Here is a 19,432-nt window from a genome sequence, read left to right on the forward strand (position 1 = left end):
CACACACACACACACACATACACAAACAATTACATACATATACACACACAAGCATAAACACGCATGGGCGGCAGTGAGCGCTTACTAAGAGAACTTAATTGCTTAATAACTTTTTGTGGACGTACGATCTTCATGAAACTTTCAGATTATGATTATAACATGGATATGCATGTAATTGCCAAAGCACAAGTCTCTAGTATTTGAAATGCGCTTTTTACAAAAGTGAGGGTGAGAGGGTGAATTTAAGGGTGGGGGGTAAATTTTAACAAAAACCGAAATTGTATAAAATGCATATAAGCATACATTAAAAATTTGGAGACTAGCAATAAGGGTGTAGAAGATATAATTTTATAACTGGTTTTCGATAAGGTTTTTATCGATAAAAAAAGATCGGGATGAGTTATCGATTTTTAATGATAAACTTGATATGCGCGCTGTAATTACGGACATTTTAAAAAAAATTTGAAGTCTCTAGCTCTTATATCTTCTGAAATCGACGCGTTCATACATACGGATAGACGGACAGACGGACAGACAGACGGACAGGGCCAAATCAACTCAGCTCGTCGCCCTGATCAAGAATATATATACTTTGTGGGGTCTGCCACGCCTCCTTCTCCCTGTTACATACATTTCAACAAAACCATTATACCCTGATTTCCCATTGAAAATGGGTTCAGGGTATAAAAAACTACTCAATATTTTTGAATCAAATAAAAAACATTTTAAAGATGTGCCAATTTCTAATAATTTAAAATTATGTGTAATAAATTGTCACTTAAGGTTTCGCTAAAATCTCAGGTTGAACTTTTCATTTAACAAGTAAGAAAACTCTAGTCGAGAGTGCTCGACTAGATACTACCCTGAACCCAACAAATAAAAATGCTCATTTAGTATGGCTGAAATTTCAATTTCGATGTATTTAAAAATATAAATAAAATACCAAACTCATTTAATAAAATATAAAAATATTTTGAAACAAATAAAAAAAATTAACATCAGTTCGACCGATCGGGATTCGAACCGCGACTTCTCGATCGAGCGTCATGCAGCTAACACACTAGGCCACCTCACTCCTGCCAGTGGCGCTGGCAAAACTCAAATAGATTCACTGCTGCAGCGCCATCTACCAAAACTAAACGACACTAACTGCTGATGTGATTCTAAGAATCTGCTAGAATAATCAAACTATTAAAAACGCACATTAAGTATGGTTAAAATGTAAATTTCGGTGTATTTAAAAATATAAATAAAAAATATAAAATATAAAAATATTTTGAAACAATTAAAAAAGTCAACATCAGTTGCACCGATCGGGATTCGAACCGCGACTTCTCGATCAGGCACACTACGCCACCTCACTTCTGCAAATGGCGCTGGCAAAACTCAAATTCCAGCCACCACTCTAGCTTTTCTTTGCTATGTGGCGTCATAACAATAATGTGATTTCGTTTTAACTACTGTTGTTCTTGTGCTGCTGTAGGCAGAAGAGCCGGCGATCTTTATTTTAGATATTTTGACATGAACATGCTATTCGGCTTGGGTGCGAGTTCAAATCCCGCGGAAAACGCGTTTTTGTAAATTGAAAATTTTTGTTATTTTAGCTTTTTTATATTTTATTAATTTTATAAAAATGTTTCCTTCCGTGCTATCAATGCCTATTAAGCCTATTTATGTGTATAAATCAGAGAGCTGCAAGTGTGCCAATTTTTGCCACCTTACTCACACTCAATAAAATTTGTGTGCCGGTGCTAATCAACACTGGGTCAGCAAATCATAAACACTCACTTATAAAAAATTGTGTGAGTGCTGCTCATGCAGGCAATATCTTGCTGTCACTCACAACAATGTACCGTTTTCTTTTTGCTTGTCACCCAAGTATTTCTCGTCAACGCTTGCCGGTCCCACTTACACTTACAGCGAACGTAGAAAAAAAGCGAGAGTGTGAAACGAGCAATGAGTAACAAACAAAAGTAGACAAAACACATGTATGACACCCAAGTGTTTTACAGGCACCATGGTGTAAGTGTCAAAGTAACGGTTGTTTTGATTTTGCTTTAGCTCCTTTCTTAGCTTCCTAGTTTACTTCGTGTTTGATTTAGGCATCGAAATGACATCTGAGGAAATTAAAATTAAAATAAATCGTGGTGTTTATAAAATATAAAGGCAAAAGCATAATCTGGTCAATTTTGTATGATATATATAAAGAAGATGAAAGCGTCCTCGAAGGTTGGGTTTTTTGCAACAAATGCGGAAAAGTCTTAAAATTTGTTGCCAACCAAACATCAAATTTCTCGCGGCACAAATGTTGTCTCTCATTACGACAGCCAACTGAAGCAAAAAAAAGTTTCAAACTTGGACAAAATCACGGCAACAAAGAAGTGTCTGGAATGGGTAGTTCAAGATTGTCGGCCTTTTTCTGCAGTGAACGGGATTGGTTTTCGCAGCCTGGTGGAATTTTTTGTAAAAATCGGTGCTACTTATGGAGCAAACGTCGACATTGACGACGTACTGCCCGACGCTACAACATTGAGTCGAATTGCGGAAAATGATGCAGAAGTGAAGCGAGCTATAATATCCAATGATGTTAAAGAAGCAGTAGATAATATTGCAGCATCGGCTACCATTGATATGTGGAGTGACCAATATGTAAATAGAAATTTTTTAGGCGTCACTCTGCATTATTTAACAGATTTTAAGCTGAATGACATCATTTTGGGCCTAAAATCAATGGATTTTGAAAAGTCGAAAAAGTCGGGAAAATATTTTTACAAAATTGAAATCTATTTTTACTCAATTTAATGTCGAAAACATAAACAACATTAAATTCGTGACAGATAGGGGCACCAATGTAAAAAAAGCTTTGGAAAACAATATTAGATTAAATTGTAGTAGTCATTTATTATACTCATTCACGAAAGTGAATCAGTATATTGGTTTTGTCCGTCTGTCCGTCCGTCCGTCTGTCCGTCTGTCCGTATGAACGCAATCTATTTCGGCGCTATTGAAGCTAGAGACTTGAAATTTGGAACACATACTCGTGTATATCTCCGATTTATAAAGTATTAAAATTTTCCCGATCCGCCCACTAGGGCCTTGGCAAATCGGAAAATGCATTTTCCGATATACCAGAAATCATGTTTGTTGAAGAGCTAGAAAGCTGAAACTTGGTATGTAGGTCCGCGTTGACCACCCAAGATCACGAGCTATGGCGGATATATCTACGCCCATTGGGGGCGTGGCAAATCGGATAAAACTGTATCTCCTAAAGTTGTAAACCTAGAATGAAATTTTGCACGTCAGCTAATGGTATGATTCTATAAAGTCTGAAGATAAATTATAAGTCTACGCCCGTTGGGGGCGTGGCAAATCGGACCTGAAGATATAGTGATTTTTTAAATTCTCCTATATTTTGGACACTATTGATGGCAGAGACCTCAAATTTTGTATATATACTCGGACTGATCACCCAAGACCAAAAAGTTTTGTCGGATATATGTCCGCTCACAGGGGGCGTGGCAAACCGCAAAAGTTTATATCTCCTAAAGTATAATAGCTAGAAGCTTCAAATTTGGATAGTTGAGTTACTGGTAGCCCCCTCTATCGATTCCCCAAAAATAATTTTTACGCCTCTTTAGGGGCGTGGCATATCGAAAAATACCCTGTAATTTTCACATTTTTTTAGGGTAAGCATTCAAACTTTGCAGTTAGGGTAACGTTATCTCTTTCTAAAAACTGACCAAAAATGAGGTGTCTACGCCCAGTTGGGGCGTGGCAAATCGGAAAAACCTGTATATTCTACAGTATTAGAACGAAACTTAACTACTAAATTGTTGATGGGATGTGAATGAGTATTCCGCAGTCGGTAACGCCCGACTGCAACGTTCTTACTTGTTTTCAAATGTTTTAGAAAAATCGTTTGACGAAGCATGTGAGCTTAAAGACATATTACACGCCTGCAAAAAAAATAGTTAAGTATTTTAAAAAAGCAAGTTTGCAGCACAAGTTAAGCACAACATTAAAAAGCCCATGCCCTACTGGATGGAATTCCAATTACAATATGGTCAATTCAATAGTGAATAACTGGTCAACAATTAATAATATATTAAGTGAGACAGAGGGAGGTCAAAAACTTATAGTCGTAAATATATCCACTTTAAAAATAATATTATTACTTCTTGAAGATTTTGAGAGAATATTTAAGGAATTACAAACGTAGCTCTCCTTCATTGTGCTATGTTTTACCCTCAATAGCCAAAATAAAGCTTCTTTGTGAGCCAAATGCTGAAGATGTTTCGTCGATATCTGTTCTTAAATCAAGAATGTTAGTAAATGTGAACACGATTTGGAAAGAAAATTTAGGTATTTGGTAAGTATTTAAGCGGCTTTTTTTTTTATATCCTCCAGCAGCAAAAATGGAACATGAAGAATTATAAGAAATTAAAAACTTTTGCATTGAACAAATGTACAATTATGTTCGTTTTTCAAATCAACCTTCGCAAAATAATTCGTGTACATTAGAATCAAACAAATTGTCCACTTGAAGCGATTCCTAAAAGAGATATGTTTGTGCCAAAAACAACTTTTTTCTTCTCCCAACTGGTAGCTCAGACCAATAACAATTTAAAATCGCCCCCAGAAGAATTTGAAAGTTATTCTGGTGAAAGAGTTACTTTAACTGAGGATTTCGAACCCATTGAGTGGTGGAAAACCAAAGAAAATTGCTATCCGTTATTATCTAAGTTAGCATTGCAACTTCTTGCAATACCTTCAAGTAGTGCAGCAGCTGAAAGAGTATTTTCTTTAGCGGGCAACATAATAACAGAAAAAAGAAATATATTAGGTCCAAAAACGGTAGACAATTTGCTCTTCTTACACTCTTTTTTTTTAAACAATAATTTGTAATTTAATTTTTATTTTAAACTTGACTGAAAAAAAAAAAACAGAATATTTTGTTATTTGCGATATACTGTTTATATTTCTCTTATGTTAAGCTTTAATATATTTAGTTTGTTAATTAAATGAAGTATTATAATGTTTATTTAATATATTTAATAAATATAAAAAAATATATTTTTTATTTAAATATTGCTTTTTTGTTCACTATTTTTTCCTATTGTGCATTTCAGGCAGCAAGTACGTAAACATGTACATACGTAAAAAAAAAACACATCTCAACCGAAGGCATGCATAAAAGAAACCTCAACATCGGCCACACACACACACATTGTATGCTTCAATTTTTATACCCTGAACCCATTGAAAATGGGGAAATCAGGGTATAATGGTTTTGTTGAAATGTATGTAACAGGCAGAAGGAGGCGTGGCAGACCCCACAAAGTATATATATTCTTGATCAGGGTGACGAGCTGAGTTGATTTGGCCCTATCCGTCTGTCTGTCTGTCCGCCTGTCCGTATGTTTGAACGCGTCGATTTCCGAAGATATAAGAGCTAGAGACTTCAAATTTTTTGTAAAATGTTCGTAATTACAGCGCGGATATCGAGTTTATCATTAAAAATCGATAACTCACCCCAATCTTTTTTTATCGATAAAAACCCTTATAAAATTATATCTTCTACACCTTTATTGCTAGAGTCTCCAAATTTTTTATATGTGCTTATATGCAATTTATACAATTTCGATTTTTGTTAAAATTTACCCCCCACCCTTAAATTCACCCCCTCACCCTCACTTTTGTAAAAAGCGTATTTCAAATACTAGAGACTTGTGCTTTGGCAATTACATGCATATCCATGTTATAATCATAATCTGCAATAAAGTTTCGTGAAGATCGTACGTCCACAAAAAAAGTTATTAAACAATTAAGTTCCCATAGTAAGCGCACACTGCAGCCAATGCGTGTTTATGCGTGGGTGCTTGTGTGTGTATGTGTTTGTGTATGTGTGTATGTGTTTGTGTGTGTGTATGTAAGTGTGTGTATGCGTTTGTGTCTGTATGCGTGTGTGTGTATGTATGCCTGTGTGTGCGTACGTGCGTGTGAAAGACGCGAAAAATGATTGAAATAGCTAACACTCCAAGGGTTCAGGGGATCTTGTAGTCGAGCAGTCTCGACTAGAGCTTTCTTACTTGTTGTGTATCTCTTTTCACCCAACTTTCTTGCGACGCTCAAGCGCCGGCATATGTCACACACACATATGCAAAAGAAATACCTACTCACTTTTGCAGCTAGTGTGCACAAACACTCAAATATTTTTGTGAGGCGAGCGATTGTACTCATTTGTGCGGTGTTTGAAAACACCCGGGTGTCAAAATCACCCAACATTTACCCGGTGCACCTTGAGTACCGGTGGCTTGTTGCAGTTCTCTGGTATAAATACATAAATAGATGGCTGACGCATATAAATGTCGCAATTCGAGCACTGTAAATGCCGATTGCCACGCCCCTAGTGGCCGTAGACTCCTCATTTTTAGCCAGTTCTTAGAACGAGCAACCGGCTACCTAAATGCAAAATTTGAATTCTTACACTCAAAAAATGTGAAAATTACAGGGTATTTTTCAATATGCCACGCCCCTAAAGAGGCTTAAAAATTATTTTTGGGGCATCGATAGAGGAGGCTACCAGTAACTAAACTATAAAAATTTGAAGCTTCTAGCTCTTAAACTGTAGGATATATAAACTTTTGCGGTTTGCCACGCCCCCTATGGGCGGACATATATCTACCATAGCTTGTTGGACGTGGGTGGTCACCCCGCGTATATACCAAATTTCAGGTCTCTAGCATCAATAGTGCCTAAAATATAGCAGAATTCGAAAAACCACTATATCTTCAGGTCTGATTTGCCACGCCCCTAGTAGGCGTAGATATATATTTTTTTCACCCATCTTTATAGAATTAAAACATCAGCTTACGTGCAAAATTTCAGCATTCTGGGTTTATAACTTTAGGAGATACAGTTTTATCCGATTTGCCACGCCCCCAATGGGCGGAGATATATCCGCCATAGCTCGTGACCTTGGGTGGTCGACGCGGACCTACATACCAAATTTCAGCTTTCTAGCTCTTCAACAAACGTGATTTCTGGTATATCGGAAAATGCATTTTCCGATTTGCCACGCCCCTAGAGGGCGGATCGAGAAAATTTTAACACTTTATAAATCGGAGATATACACGAGTATGTGTTCCAAATTTTAAGTCTCTAGCTTCAATAGCGCCGAAATAGATTGCGTTCTTACGGACAGACGGACGGACAGCAAGGCGGACATTGCACAAATCCAATATACTCATTTCACTTTCGTGAATGAGTCTAAAAACACACACACACATACGCATACACACACACACACATGCACTCTGAGCAGCGACGTTCAAGGCATTAGGAAGACAGCTAAGGGGGACCTTTTACTGCAACTGAGTAGGAAGCCGGAGCATAGCGCTGAGGCTCTGCACGAAGCTGTAGGCAAGGCCTTGGGAGACCGAGCGGTAGTTAAAACACTTACCGAATCGGCTCAAGTTGAGATTCGCGATCTAGATGAGTTAGCGACCAAAGAGGAGATCTTGGAGGCAATTAGGGTGGAGTTGAAGGATAACTCACTTCCCATTGAGGCTATCAAATCGCTTCGGCTAGCTTTTGGTGGACAGCAAAGAGCTACGGTTGCTCTTCCAATTGGGAAAGCTAAAACTCTGCTCGAGCTGTCCAAAATTAGAATAGGATGGGTAGTTTGCCGTATCCGAGCCGTGGAGCAGCCTAAACGCTGTTTCAAGTGCCTCGATTACGGTCATATGGCAGCAAACTGCGGCAACGACTGTGACTTAAAGGGCGCCTGTTTCAGGTGTGGAGAGATGGGTCACAGTGCCAAAGCATGCACGTAGCCACCAAAATGTAGCCTCTGCATCCGGAAAGGCGAAAAGCAGACGGACCATTCAGCAGGCAGCTTCAAGTGCCCATCTTACCATGAAGCTGCTCGTAAAATGAAATGTTAAGGTTTTTGCAGCTTAACTTAAATCATTGTGTTGCTGCCCAAGATCTAGAGCAGACCATTAGGGAAAAATGTATAGATGTAGCTTTTCTCAGTGAGCCTCACCACTGTAGAACCAGCTGCCCTAGGACATGGTCAACAGACGTTAATGGCAAAGCTGCGTTGTGGGTATGGGTTCGTACGTGGCCGATATGGTAGCTTATGGCTTTACAGTTGTTATCTGGCCCCCAGCATGCAGCTCAGTGAATTCACGACGGTGCTCGACGAGCTTGCCGAGGATGCTAGGGGTCGGAAGGCCATTATAGCTGGAGATTTTAATTCCTGGGCGCTAGAATGGGGTAGCCCCACAACAAATGCCAGAGGTCGTATCCTACTGGAGATCTTCGCGACACTAGATGTTGCACTGCTCAACACTGGCCATGAGTACACCTTCAGTCGGGCGGGATACGGGTCTGTTATCGACATTACTTTTGTCACTTCATCCCTCTTTCGGGGAGCAACATGGAGCCATTGCGATAGCTATACAGGCAGCGATCATACGGCACTTCTGTTCACAATAGGTGAGCCACCTGCCAGAGCGTCAACATTGTGGAGGGAGTCGTATCGGCTAGATACTTTTGATCCCGCGGTCTTTTCAGAGGCCATTCAGTCTCTGGGTACAATTGGTAATGCTGAGGCCAGAGCATGCCAAATGGTAGCCCAAATACAGTGTGCCTGCAATAGCAGCATGTTACGTCGCAAGCAGTTCACGCGACAACATGAGCCTACGTATTGGTGGAATACGCAAATAGGTGACATTCGTCGCAAATGCATCCAGGCGAGAAGAAGCTACCAACGGGCTCGCGGTAGGTCAACGTTTTTTGAGAAACAGTTAGCTTAACAGGCAGCTAGAAGACAGCTGAAGAAGGCCATTCGGGCAAGCAAAAGAGAATGTTTTTTACAGTTGTGCGACTCAGCCGAATATGACCCTTGGGGCAGGGCATATAAGATAGTAGTTAAAAGACTATACGCAGGTAGACAGGTGCAGCCTACGGATCGTCTGGAGCTTAAATCGATTGTGGAAACACTCTTTCCAGAAAGTCTAAGCTCCATTCACGCCCCTGAGTCCGAGTCTGCTGATCAGGGCTCAACGAGCACTGAAATTGTTTTAGTTACAGAGGAAGAAATATCAGAAGTTCTCCGAGGTCTTAGAACCAACACAGCTCCAGGGCCGGACGGGATCCCAAATTGTGCGCTAAAGCTAGCCCTCGCCTTGCACCCAAGTACGTTCGCCGAATTATTTAATGAATGCCTGATCCAAGAGACGTTCCCGGCAAAATGGAAAGCCCAGAATCTGGTATTGCTACCCAAGGCTGGCAAACCACTAGATGAGCCATCTTCGTACAGACCGATCTGTCTCTTAGACACCATGGGAAAGGTGTTTGAGAAACTGATCTGCTCTAGGCTGGAGACTGCGATTGCAAGCGCCGGAGGCCTGTCACCAAACCAATTTGGATTCCGGAAGGCCCGGTCAACAACGGACGCGCTTAACAAAGTTGTCGGTCTGGCCACTTCCGCTATTCAAGGCACCAGATGGAGGCACGGGACGAAGGAATACTGCATCATCGCGACCCTGGATGTAAGGAATGCCTTCAACACAGCTAGTTGGGATATGATACTGAATGCGCTGTCACAATATAATATCCCTAAATATCTAAGAGAGATAATAAAGAGCTACTTCAGTGGAAGAACACTGGTATACAACACGAGTGAGGGTCCCCAAACTCATACAGTGTCAGCTGGAGTACCCCAAGGCTCAGTGCTGGGGCCTCTCCTATGGAACATCATGTACGACGGCGTACTGCGCTTGGAACTACCAGCAGGCGCGCACACCATTGGCTTTGCTGATGATGTAGCTGTCGTAGCCATAGGAAAGGAGCTCAAAGATACAGAGGATATGTGCAGCGAAAGTATCAATCGCATACGAAGCTGGTTGACAGGAGCTGGGCTCGAGCTTGCGGCACACAAGACCGAAGTCAGCAGTCGCAAAAGAGTGGAAACTGCAAATATAAAGATCGGCAGCGTCACCATTGCGACAAAGAGGGCGATAAGAAATCTTGGTGTCATGATAGACACAAGATTAACTTTCCGCGAGCACTTAGAATATGTGCATAAAAAGGCAGCTGACTCTTGTAGAGCTCTCTCGAGAATCATGCTTAACACGCGGGGACCTAAACAGCAACGACGTCTCCTCCTAATGAGCGTCATTAGGTCTGTCATCCTCTATGCTGCGCCAATATGGGCAAGAGCGATGGCAACGCCGAGCTACAGCCGAGGCATTTGCGCGATCTACAGGCTGAGCGCAATCAGAGTCAGCTGCGCTTTCAGGACTATCTCCGATGACGCGGCGCTCGTCATAGCCGGTATGGTGCCACTGGAGTATTTGGTCGCCGAAGCCGTGGAGCGGAATTCGCACGGGCCTACGCGACTCAACGCTGTCAGGGCGAACAGCATCGCACGATGGCAAAGAAGGTGGAATAGCTCAGCTAAAGGGCGGTGGACGCACAAGCTCATCCCGGAGCTTGAACCATGGGTTAACCGCAAACATGGCGAGGTTAACTTCTACCTTACGCAGATCCTCTCGGGTCATGGATGCTTTCGGAGCTATTTGAAGCACTTTGGCCACGAGGAATCTGACGAGTGCCCCTGGTGCGAGCGAGGGCATGTGGAAGACGCCAACCACATTCTTTTCGAATGTGGACGGTTCCTGGAGGAGAGACGTCGTCTGGAAGAGGCAGTGGGCCGCTCCATCAGAGCGGACAACTTAGTCAACGCCATGCTGGAATCGGAGGAAGCTTGGGAACTAACAAGCACCTTCGCGGCCACGGTGATGATGGAGCTCCGCAGAGTCGAGCGATCGAGAAGACGAGCTGTCCCAGGCTAAGGTAGCGCATAGTGCTTGCGAAGCAATGCTTTACGGCCGTCCCGCAAGCACCGCGCGCTATCCTAGCCACCACGCAATTTGTAATTTGTTATTTTGTCAATAAATGAATATAAAAAAAAAAAAAAAAAAAAAAAAAAAAACACATGCACTCGCATACACACACACACACATACACATACTCAAGCAGCCACTCATAAACACGCATTGGCTGCAGTGTTGACTTACTATGGGAGCTTCATTGTTTCATAATTTTTCTTGTGGATGTACTTTCTTCATGAAATAAATTGCCGCGTTATTTTGTTATCGATAAAAAACCTTATCGAAAACCAAAAAATGAAAATTATATCTACTACACCTTTATTGTTAGTCTCCAAATTTTTATGTATGCTTATATGCAATTTATGCAATTTCGGTTTTTGTTAAAATTTACCCCCAACCCTTATAACCACCACATCACCGCCATGTTTGTGAAAAGCGTATTTCAAATACTAGAGTTGTGCTTTGGCAAATACATGCATATCTGTGATATATATATAGATATATTTTGCTATTTGGAGACCATGAAAATTGGTCCAGCACATCTACAGTTATAATTTGTTATAATTTGTGTATATATTTATATTTTAGTTCTAGGCAAATGTAATTTTTGTTGTTGTCAAATATTATTAGAATACATTGCTTTAATAAAGATAAATGTTCATTTATTTATATGTAGCTGTATTCAAAAAAAAGTTTAAGCATACAGTAATGCCAATACTTTTTAGGCACACTGTACATACAGTGGACCAATAATGTCTTCGTACAGCAATGATTTTTTCTTTGGCAACAAATAAGTGATGCAAGATGGGCAAAAATTAAAAATTTAAATTTACAGATTTATTAACTAACTAGCTGGCCCGGCAAACGTTGCATTGCCCTCTATATTATTTCTAGGTAAAAAATTGTTGAAAGCTATGTTGTTCAGGTTGGGATACACTCTGATTAATTTATTAATCGGATTTTCATTCAAGCGCCTTGTAAAGGACATTCTTCGTTTTTTGGTCAGGTGCAAGAACAAATAATGCGGATGGTTTGCCAACACGTGAGCTTGCCACGTTCAATTGACCATGAGAAAAACACACATTTTCTAGATTGAGGCCACAAATAGTCAAAGATTGGCCCTGTGACTTGTTGATCGTCATGGCGAAGACGAAGCGAGAATTCAAATAAATTCAAAGGGCATATCTTTTGAGATCATCGGAATCCTAGGAATAAGAACTTCCTCATCTTTAAATTTTCCTTTGAGTATCGACGCGTGAATCACATTGCTCATCAGTTTTCTTATCACCAAACGCGTTCCATTGCACAGTTTTGGTTGGTTTAAATTTCTAAGCATGCAAATCTTGGAGAATTGCTCTTTTCATAGCTGTGTTCATTTCTTGACGCCGGTCAAGTTGTTCTTCCATATTGCCCATGAAGTATATTTGCAAGAATTTTTGCTGTGCATCTTCAATAGGTTGCAATGATCCAATGCGATGGCAAATCTGGCCTTGAATCTTTAAATTCAAAGCCATAGTTATAGTTAGATTTACAAACACTTTTTACATAAATCTAACAAACTACATTATTCCAAAATTTTTTTTTATTTTTTTTATTTTGACAGTCATAGAAAATAACATTTTTAACGTAAATTACCTTAAATGTCGGATTATATCCGTTACCAATAATTTTCGCCCCAAATGAAGTCATTTGAAAACAGGCATTGTATTTTTGAGTGCTCGTTAGAAAATGTCGTGATTCTAGTGTTTCGCCGTAAAGCAGGGAACGCAATGCTCTGGTGGCGAGACCACTAATGGCAATGTCACTTTACCACTAAGGCAGCACAAACCGGGCGTTTCACCAGCAAACTTCAATGCGCCACAATGCTGGCAAACAACGTCCATTGGACCAATGCAAACTAAACGATTCAAGCTGTAATCAATGGTGCAATCATATCGAAACGCTGCTCGATTCAAATCAATCCTTGAACCATTTCTTATTGCCATTTCACGGGCTGCCTCTCTTTGAGAAGCACGAATTAAGGCCCTTCTTTGCTGGGTACTAACGCGGAGCCTTTCTCGGGCGATTTCTCGCTCTTCGTCAGATAATTGACTCGCGATATTCCGATGCCTAATTGCATTATGGGTCCGCCGGGAAAGATTAGATCTTCTAGGACGCGGCATTTTTATTAATAGTAATACTGCCCTCGCACAAAACCATATAAATCAATCGAGAAATATAAATATAAATAATTTACACAAATTTATGTTTGAGACAAACAAATACCTGAACTTTCGAGATATTTAGCTTTTGTAAAAGTCCAAAAATATAAAAAGCCAAAAATACACTTTTTAATAATTAACTTTTTTTTTTAAATTTCGAATTTTTAATTTTTTATTTATTTTTGATTAGTCAGGTTTTAATCTTTTGATTTTTTTTTTTTAATTTTTTCAGATTTTTGATTTGAAATATTTAGAATGTTTAAAAGTCCAAAAATATAAAAAGCCAAAAATACACTTTTTAATAATTAACTTTTTTTTTTTTTTTTTTGAATTTCGAATTTTAAATTTTTTATTTATTTTTTGAACAGTCAGGTTTTAATCTTTTGATTTTTTTTTTGAATTTTTGCAGATTTTTGATTTGAAATATTTTTCTTTTTGATTAGGAAAAAAATTTTTTTTTGTTGAATAGTCTTTTTTTTTTTTTGTTGAATAGTCTGGCCTGCTCGAGGCTGTGCCGTAGACTGACTGACTACATTTGTTTATTTACTTCTACACTATTGTCAAAACTGTCACTGTTACCAAGCCTACTGGGTATAAAAAAAATTTGAACATTTGGGGAAAAAACCGCGTTTTTCAAGTATTCGGCAAATTTTTTCAGTATTTTTAAGACCCTATACTAAACTCGTTGCGGAGACAAATCCAACAAATAAAATACCATGAAAATTGGTCCAGCAGATCTCGAGTTATAAGTGCTTGGACACTTTTACACAACTCTCTTTTATATATATAGATATTTTAACAACAAATTAGAAAAAAACTAATTTCAATATTTTGCTTAGCATAAAAGTTATAACTAACTGAGTTTTTGCTTTCAATAAAGTCTTCGTACAGGGTACTTTCTTAGAACTTTAACTGCAGACAAAAAGCGAAAATGATAACGTTTTTTTTTTTTTTTTTGAGAAATATTGCTTATGTGCATAGTTTGCAACTGTTAACCGTTTCGGGTTGTCTGTAAATAAATGTCTTTCACTCACAACTTTGAAAAAAACTCAGAGAGCAACCGATTGTAATGATTGCTCGTCGAGTTCGTTCTCGTTCGGAAAACAACCGTTTACATTTTTTCTATTTTGCTCAAATCGTATCGCTCCCTAAACGATGCTCAATGAATGAACGACACACGAATAGCTCAACTCAATGTAGCCGAGAGAAAACAAAACTAGAAGAAACGAAGCTTCCTGTTGAGAGCGAGAGCAAGTGTGTATACAATTTTTCGGTTGTGCTCGTTAACAGTGCATACAAAATAAAATGATTGCGTTGTTTTCAAGCTATGCTTATGTGTGAAATAAATTCGAATTAAAATTTATGCACATTTAGTCGGCGACTGAACAAAAACTGATTAAAAATGCCAGGAAAACATTTAACAATTGAAGAACGCCATATTATTTTAAATATGCATGTTAAGCAACAAAAATCCTATGCGGAAATTGCGTCAATAATCAATCAATCAATAATACAATCTTCCATTTGAAGGTTTAAATATGAAGAGCGAGTAGAAAATAAGCCAAAATCAGGATGACCGAAAAATTTTACAAACTCCTCGGATCCATTTTTTAGTGCAAATGTGATAAGTGCAGAGTTTTTAAAGTCATCGAACAAGGAAGTGCACCGAGAAACTATTTGAAAAACCATAGTTGCCAGCGGGTATAAGTCGTGCACTCCGAGACGAAAACCCTTTATAAGTAGCGCTAATCGCAAAAAACGTTTGGAGTTTGCTTATCAGTACAAAAATGCACCAATTGAGTTCTGGCTTGATATATTATTCTCAGACGAATCAAAGTATAATATATTTGGATCAGATGGACGACGGCTTGTGTGGAGAAGAGCTGGAGAGGCACTAGATCCACAAAAACACAATTAAGACAGTAAAGCATGGTGATGGTGGTGTGATGGTATGGGGTTGTATGGACTACCTTAAATACATTGACATTTTAAAAAAGAATTTGGCTCCATGTGTAGAAATGCTAGGTTTAAAACGGTCTTATTATTTTCAACAAGACAATGATCCTAAACATATGGCACATAACACCAAAATGTATTTGGCATACAACACTCCCCAATCTGATCGAGCACACCACATTAGTTCAAAATCCAAACTTATAGAAAATTGACAAAACACAAAGTTAGTTAAGTGTACGACCATTTTATTGGAGACAAAAACTCGCTTTTTTTTTAATGGTTTTTAGTTATAAGCACTATATTGAAATTATTATTTTTTTTCTAATTTGTTGTTAAAATATTAGTTAATAAATATGTAAATTTAAATTTTTAATTTTTGCCTATCATGCATCACTTATTCGTTGCCAAAGAAAAAACCCTTGCTGTACGAAGACATTATTGGTCCACTGTATATAAATTTGGAAATGAAGAAAGCATATCAGTTAAATACATATGTGTATTTATTAAGTCGCGAATTATAGTTTATTTGTCACGGACGCTGATATTATATGTATATTATATTATCAATAATGTTACTCAAGCATCACATTACAATAGTGACAAAATATGGGACATACACACTAGAAAACGAGTTTGTTAGAAATACTGATCAACCTTCTCTCTCTACATTTAAGAGTATTGACTTAAAAAAAATGTTTTTAATTCCGATTACTGTAAATATTTACTGATTAGGGAAATATCTTTTAAGCAAGCCATATTTATTTCCATAATTTTATATTCATATTCATATATATGTATACATATGTAAATGTAAATGTACATATTTTATAAGCACAAAAACAATGTGTACGTTAGCATATTTATTTGCAAGAAGCACACATAATACTCCTCCTACCTGTATCGCACAACAGAATAACTGAACTTGACATACACTCTTAATGTAAACAGTTTGATAATATATTTGATGGCAAAACAAATGCTGGAGCAAAACACAATCAATACAAAAAATTTTAGGGTGGCTGTTAGAGATGCTAAGTTCGTATCGATAGCATGAAATATTGCTTTCACGATACATCGATATCAGAACTGCGATCTGAAGCACTAACACTGACCACTAACCACAGAACACATTTTCATGTCCCATGCATACATACAAACGCATACACACACGCACATGTAAAGGCACAGAGGCATACAAATGCTTCTACAAGTGATATCACATAATTGTGAGCATCGCATCCCGTGCGTACACACAATCAAATGTACATAGATACATACATATGTATGTGAGCACTTCACAAATGCTGGGCTTAAAAATTGCTACAGGTAGCAAGAGCTCCGCACACAGGCGTACAAATGCTCATAGTCCATGTAGCATACTATAAGTGTGTGTGTGCATGCTCGTCGCGAAAGCATTTTCATTATGCGCACCAACGCTTTCATACTCTTCCCACAAATAATAACGAAAACGCATGGCAAACGGCTTGAAGAGTTCGGAATACTATTCACTCAAAATGGAAGACATGGGTTCTTGCTGCGACGAAATTTCAATTTTCGTGAGCGGCTGCTTGTGCTAACATGCATACATACATATACATACATATTTGAGAGAGCAGAGCGAAACGTGAGAGAGAGAGAGAGAGCAAGGGAAACATTCAGCGTAGAGGGATATTTTGTTCAACAGTCGATCATCTCGGCCGAGCGCATGAAGAGAAATGATTTTGTGTTCCCATATTTTCGTAGTCCGAGCCTAAAAGTGAGGAGCCGAGCAAATACGAAGTGGTCTGGGAACTAATGCTCGAATAAAAAGTGTGCAAAACGCTTTACACTATTTGTCCGGTCTATGTGTCCTGTAGTCAGTGCCAGAGAACACATAGACTAGACATGTAGAACAAAATTTTCTACAAACTTTCATACCCTTCCCACGAATAACCATCGAAACGCTTGCATGAGCGTGACAAACGCTTTTATAATGTAGGTATACCCTTCAGTCAAAAGGAAAGAGCTGGGATCGTCGCGAACAAAATTAAATTTTTGTGCGCAACTGAGTTCGGTGAATTGAGAGACAAAAGAGAGAGATAGAGTGAGAGAGAGAGAGAGAGAGAGAGAGAGATAGAGTGAGAGATAGAGCGAGAGAGAGAGAGAGAGAGATAGAGTGAGAGATAGAGCGAGAGCGAGAGAGAGAGAGAGAGACAGAGTAGGACAAATAGCGCATAGCCGTACTTTATATAAGAATGGGACCATTTCGTTTGAGCGCTTGCAGCGGACGGACTTTGTCGTGCAATATTTTCACTGCTCGAGCCTCAAGAGACTGAGCCGAACCAATACGAAGTGGAGTAGTATCTAATAGACGTCTGCATGAATGGCAAAAAAAACACATTCAAATATACAAAGTCATCATTGAATTGAGTGAATACTTGTACAAAACGAAATGAGAATGAGTGAGTAACTGAAGTCGTGTTTCTCTCGGCTGCACAAAAATATACCCGAAAAGAAACGAAGTGAGTGAGTGAGCAGCAGAAGCTATTAAATGTTGTACATATATTGAATACATTCGAAAATTGTCAGCTGTTTTCTGCTGAGTGTGTTATTTGTTAAAAGAAAGAGGAAAAAATAAAGAAATATGTTTGCAATGTATTTTTTGTTGTGGAATTTTTAACTTATATTTATTACAAATAATTAATTAATAATATTAGAATTTAAAAACATAATTTTATTAATGCTATCAGGGTTGGAAGCTATTGACCAAATAAATATTAAATCTGCAAATATCAACACAGAAAATATATATAGATGGTCACAACTACACATTTTGTTAGTAAAACCAAAACACCACCAAAAAACAAGTAAGAAAACTCTAGTCGAGACTACTCGACTACGAGATCCCCTGAACCCTTGGAGTAATAGCTATTTCAATAATTTTTCGCGACTTTCAGCTTACACAAGAAACACGCACACACACACACACACACAGACACACGCACGCACACACGGGCATACATACACACACATACACACACACACACATACACAAACAATTACATACATATACACACACAAGCATAAACACGCATGGGCGGCAGTGAGCGCTTACTATGAGAACTTAATTGTTTAATAACTTTTTTTGTGGACGTACGATCTTCATGAAACTTTTAGATTATGTTTATAACATGGATATGCATGTAATTGCTAAAGCACAAGTCTCTAGTATTTGAAATACGCTTTTTACAAAAGTGAGGGTCAGGGGGTGAATTTAAGGGTGAGGGGTTAATTTTAACAAAAACCGAAATTGTATAAATTGCATATAAGCATACATTAAAAATTTGGAGACTCTAGCTATAAAGGTGTAGAAGATATAATTTTATAACTGGGTTTCGATAAGGTTTTTTATCGATAAAAAAAGATCGGGATGAGTTATCGATTTTTAATGATAAACTTGATATGCGCGCTGTAATTACGGACATTTTAAAAAAATTTGAAGTCTCTAGCTCTTATATCTTCTGAAATCGACGCGTTCATACATACGGACAGACGGACAGACAGACGGACAGGGCCAAATCAACTCAGCTCGTCGCCCTGATCAAGAATATATATACTTTGTGGGGTCTGCCACGCCTCCTTCTGCCTGTTACATACATTTCAACAAAACCATTATACCCTGATTTCCCATTGAAAATGGGTTCAGGGTATAAAAAGACAAAAGAATAAAATCAACGCTAGATACGTTAAAAATAGAATAACACTTTTTCCAAACCTAACAATTACGATTTGAAAGAATAAATATAAATATTTTATTTCTTCACTTCTACACAGAAATTTTTATTTTTTTTTTTTTCAAAATTTTTCTACTGAACTTCGTTGAAAATACTTGTATTGTAAAGTGATCTCGGCTTGACATTCTAAACGAATGCAGGGTGTTGACAGATCAGACGACAGCAGCGGAGAAGAATTAATATCTTCCTACTTAGAGCATAGAAAAATAAAAGACAGAAAAATGACAGACGAGCAAGTAGCACAGCTCGAAGCTCAAATGCGCGCAGCTCAAATGCTCAAATGCCCTCGAACAGTAGGCACTTAGATTTGAAGAAAAAATTGACACTCTTAATCAGAAATTTGCTGGGCTTCAAGGGTCAGCTCCTCATATAGAAACTTACGAGGTACCTGGAATTAAATGCGACGAGCATCCATCCCAGAGTTCGACGGAAAACAGTGGCTAGTGCCGCTTATAAAGTATTTGAGCCGTATAATGGCAGTTCAAGACATTATCAAGCGGTAGTTATAATACGCAACAAAGTAAGAGGCTCAGCAGATGCGGTGCTTACGTCATTTAACACAGTGTTAAATTTTAAAGCAGTCATAGCTAGGTTGGAT

The 19,432-nt window shown here is 38.5% G+C and overlaps 2 protein-coding genes across 5 annotated transcripts in view; both read right to left on the bottom strand.

Annotated features, from left to right (window-relative positions):
- Positions 1-15,994, bottom strand: part of LOC108620374 (neuronal calcium sensor 2) — a 32,528-nt gene extending 16,534 nt beyond the window's left edge. Inside the window, exon 1 of one of the 2 annotated variants that reach the window (XM_089466674.1) lies at positions 15,957-15,994. The gene's annotated coding sequence lies outside the window, so the exon portion shown is untranslated. The remainder of the gene's footprint in view (positions 1-15,956) is intronic. The other variant, XM_089466676.1, reaches the window with a different exon arrangement.
- Nca (neurocalcin homolog) overlaps positions 1-16,098 on the bottom strand; it is a 54,116-nt gene extending 38,018 nt beyond the window's left edge. The window contains exon 1 of one of the 3 annotated variants that reach the window (XM_089466671.1): positions 15,957-16,098. Coding sequence is in view for 1 of the 3 variants with exons in the window: in XM_089466673.1 (XP_089322799.1) it covers positions 15,957-15,990 (34 nt within the window). In the remaining 2 variants the exon portion in view is untranslated. The remainder of the gene's footprint in view (positions 1-15,956) is intronic. The other 2 variants (XM_089466673.1, XM_089466670.1) reach the window with 2 other exon arrangements.
- Between the last annotated feature and the right edge of the window lie 3,334 nt (positions 16,099-19,432).

Source organism: Drosophila arizonae, chromosome 4, assembly GCF_054131065.1.
Source record: "Drosophila arizonae isolate 15081-1271.41 chromosome 4, UAZ_ARI_1.0, whole genome shotgun sequence".
NCBI lineage: Eukaryota > Metazoa > Arthropoda > Insecta > Diptera > Drosophilidae > Drosophila > Drosophila arizonae.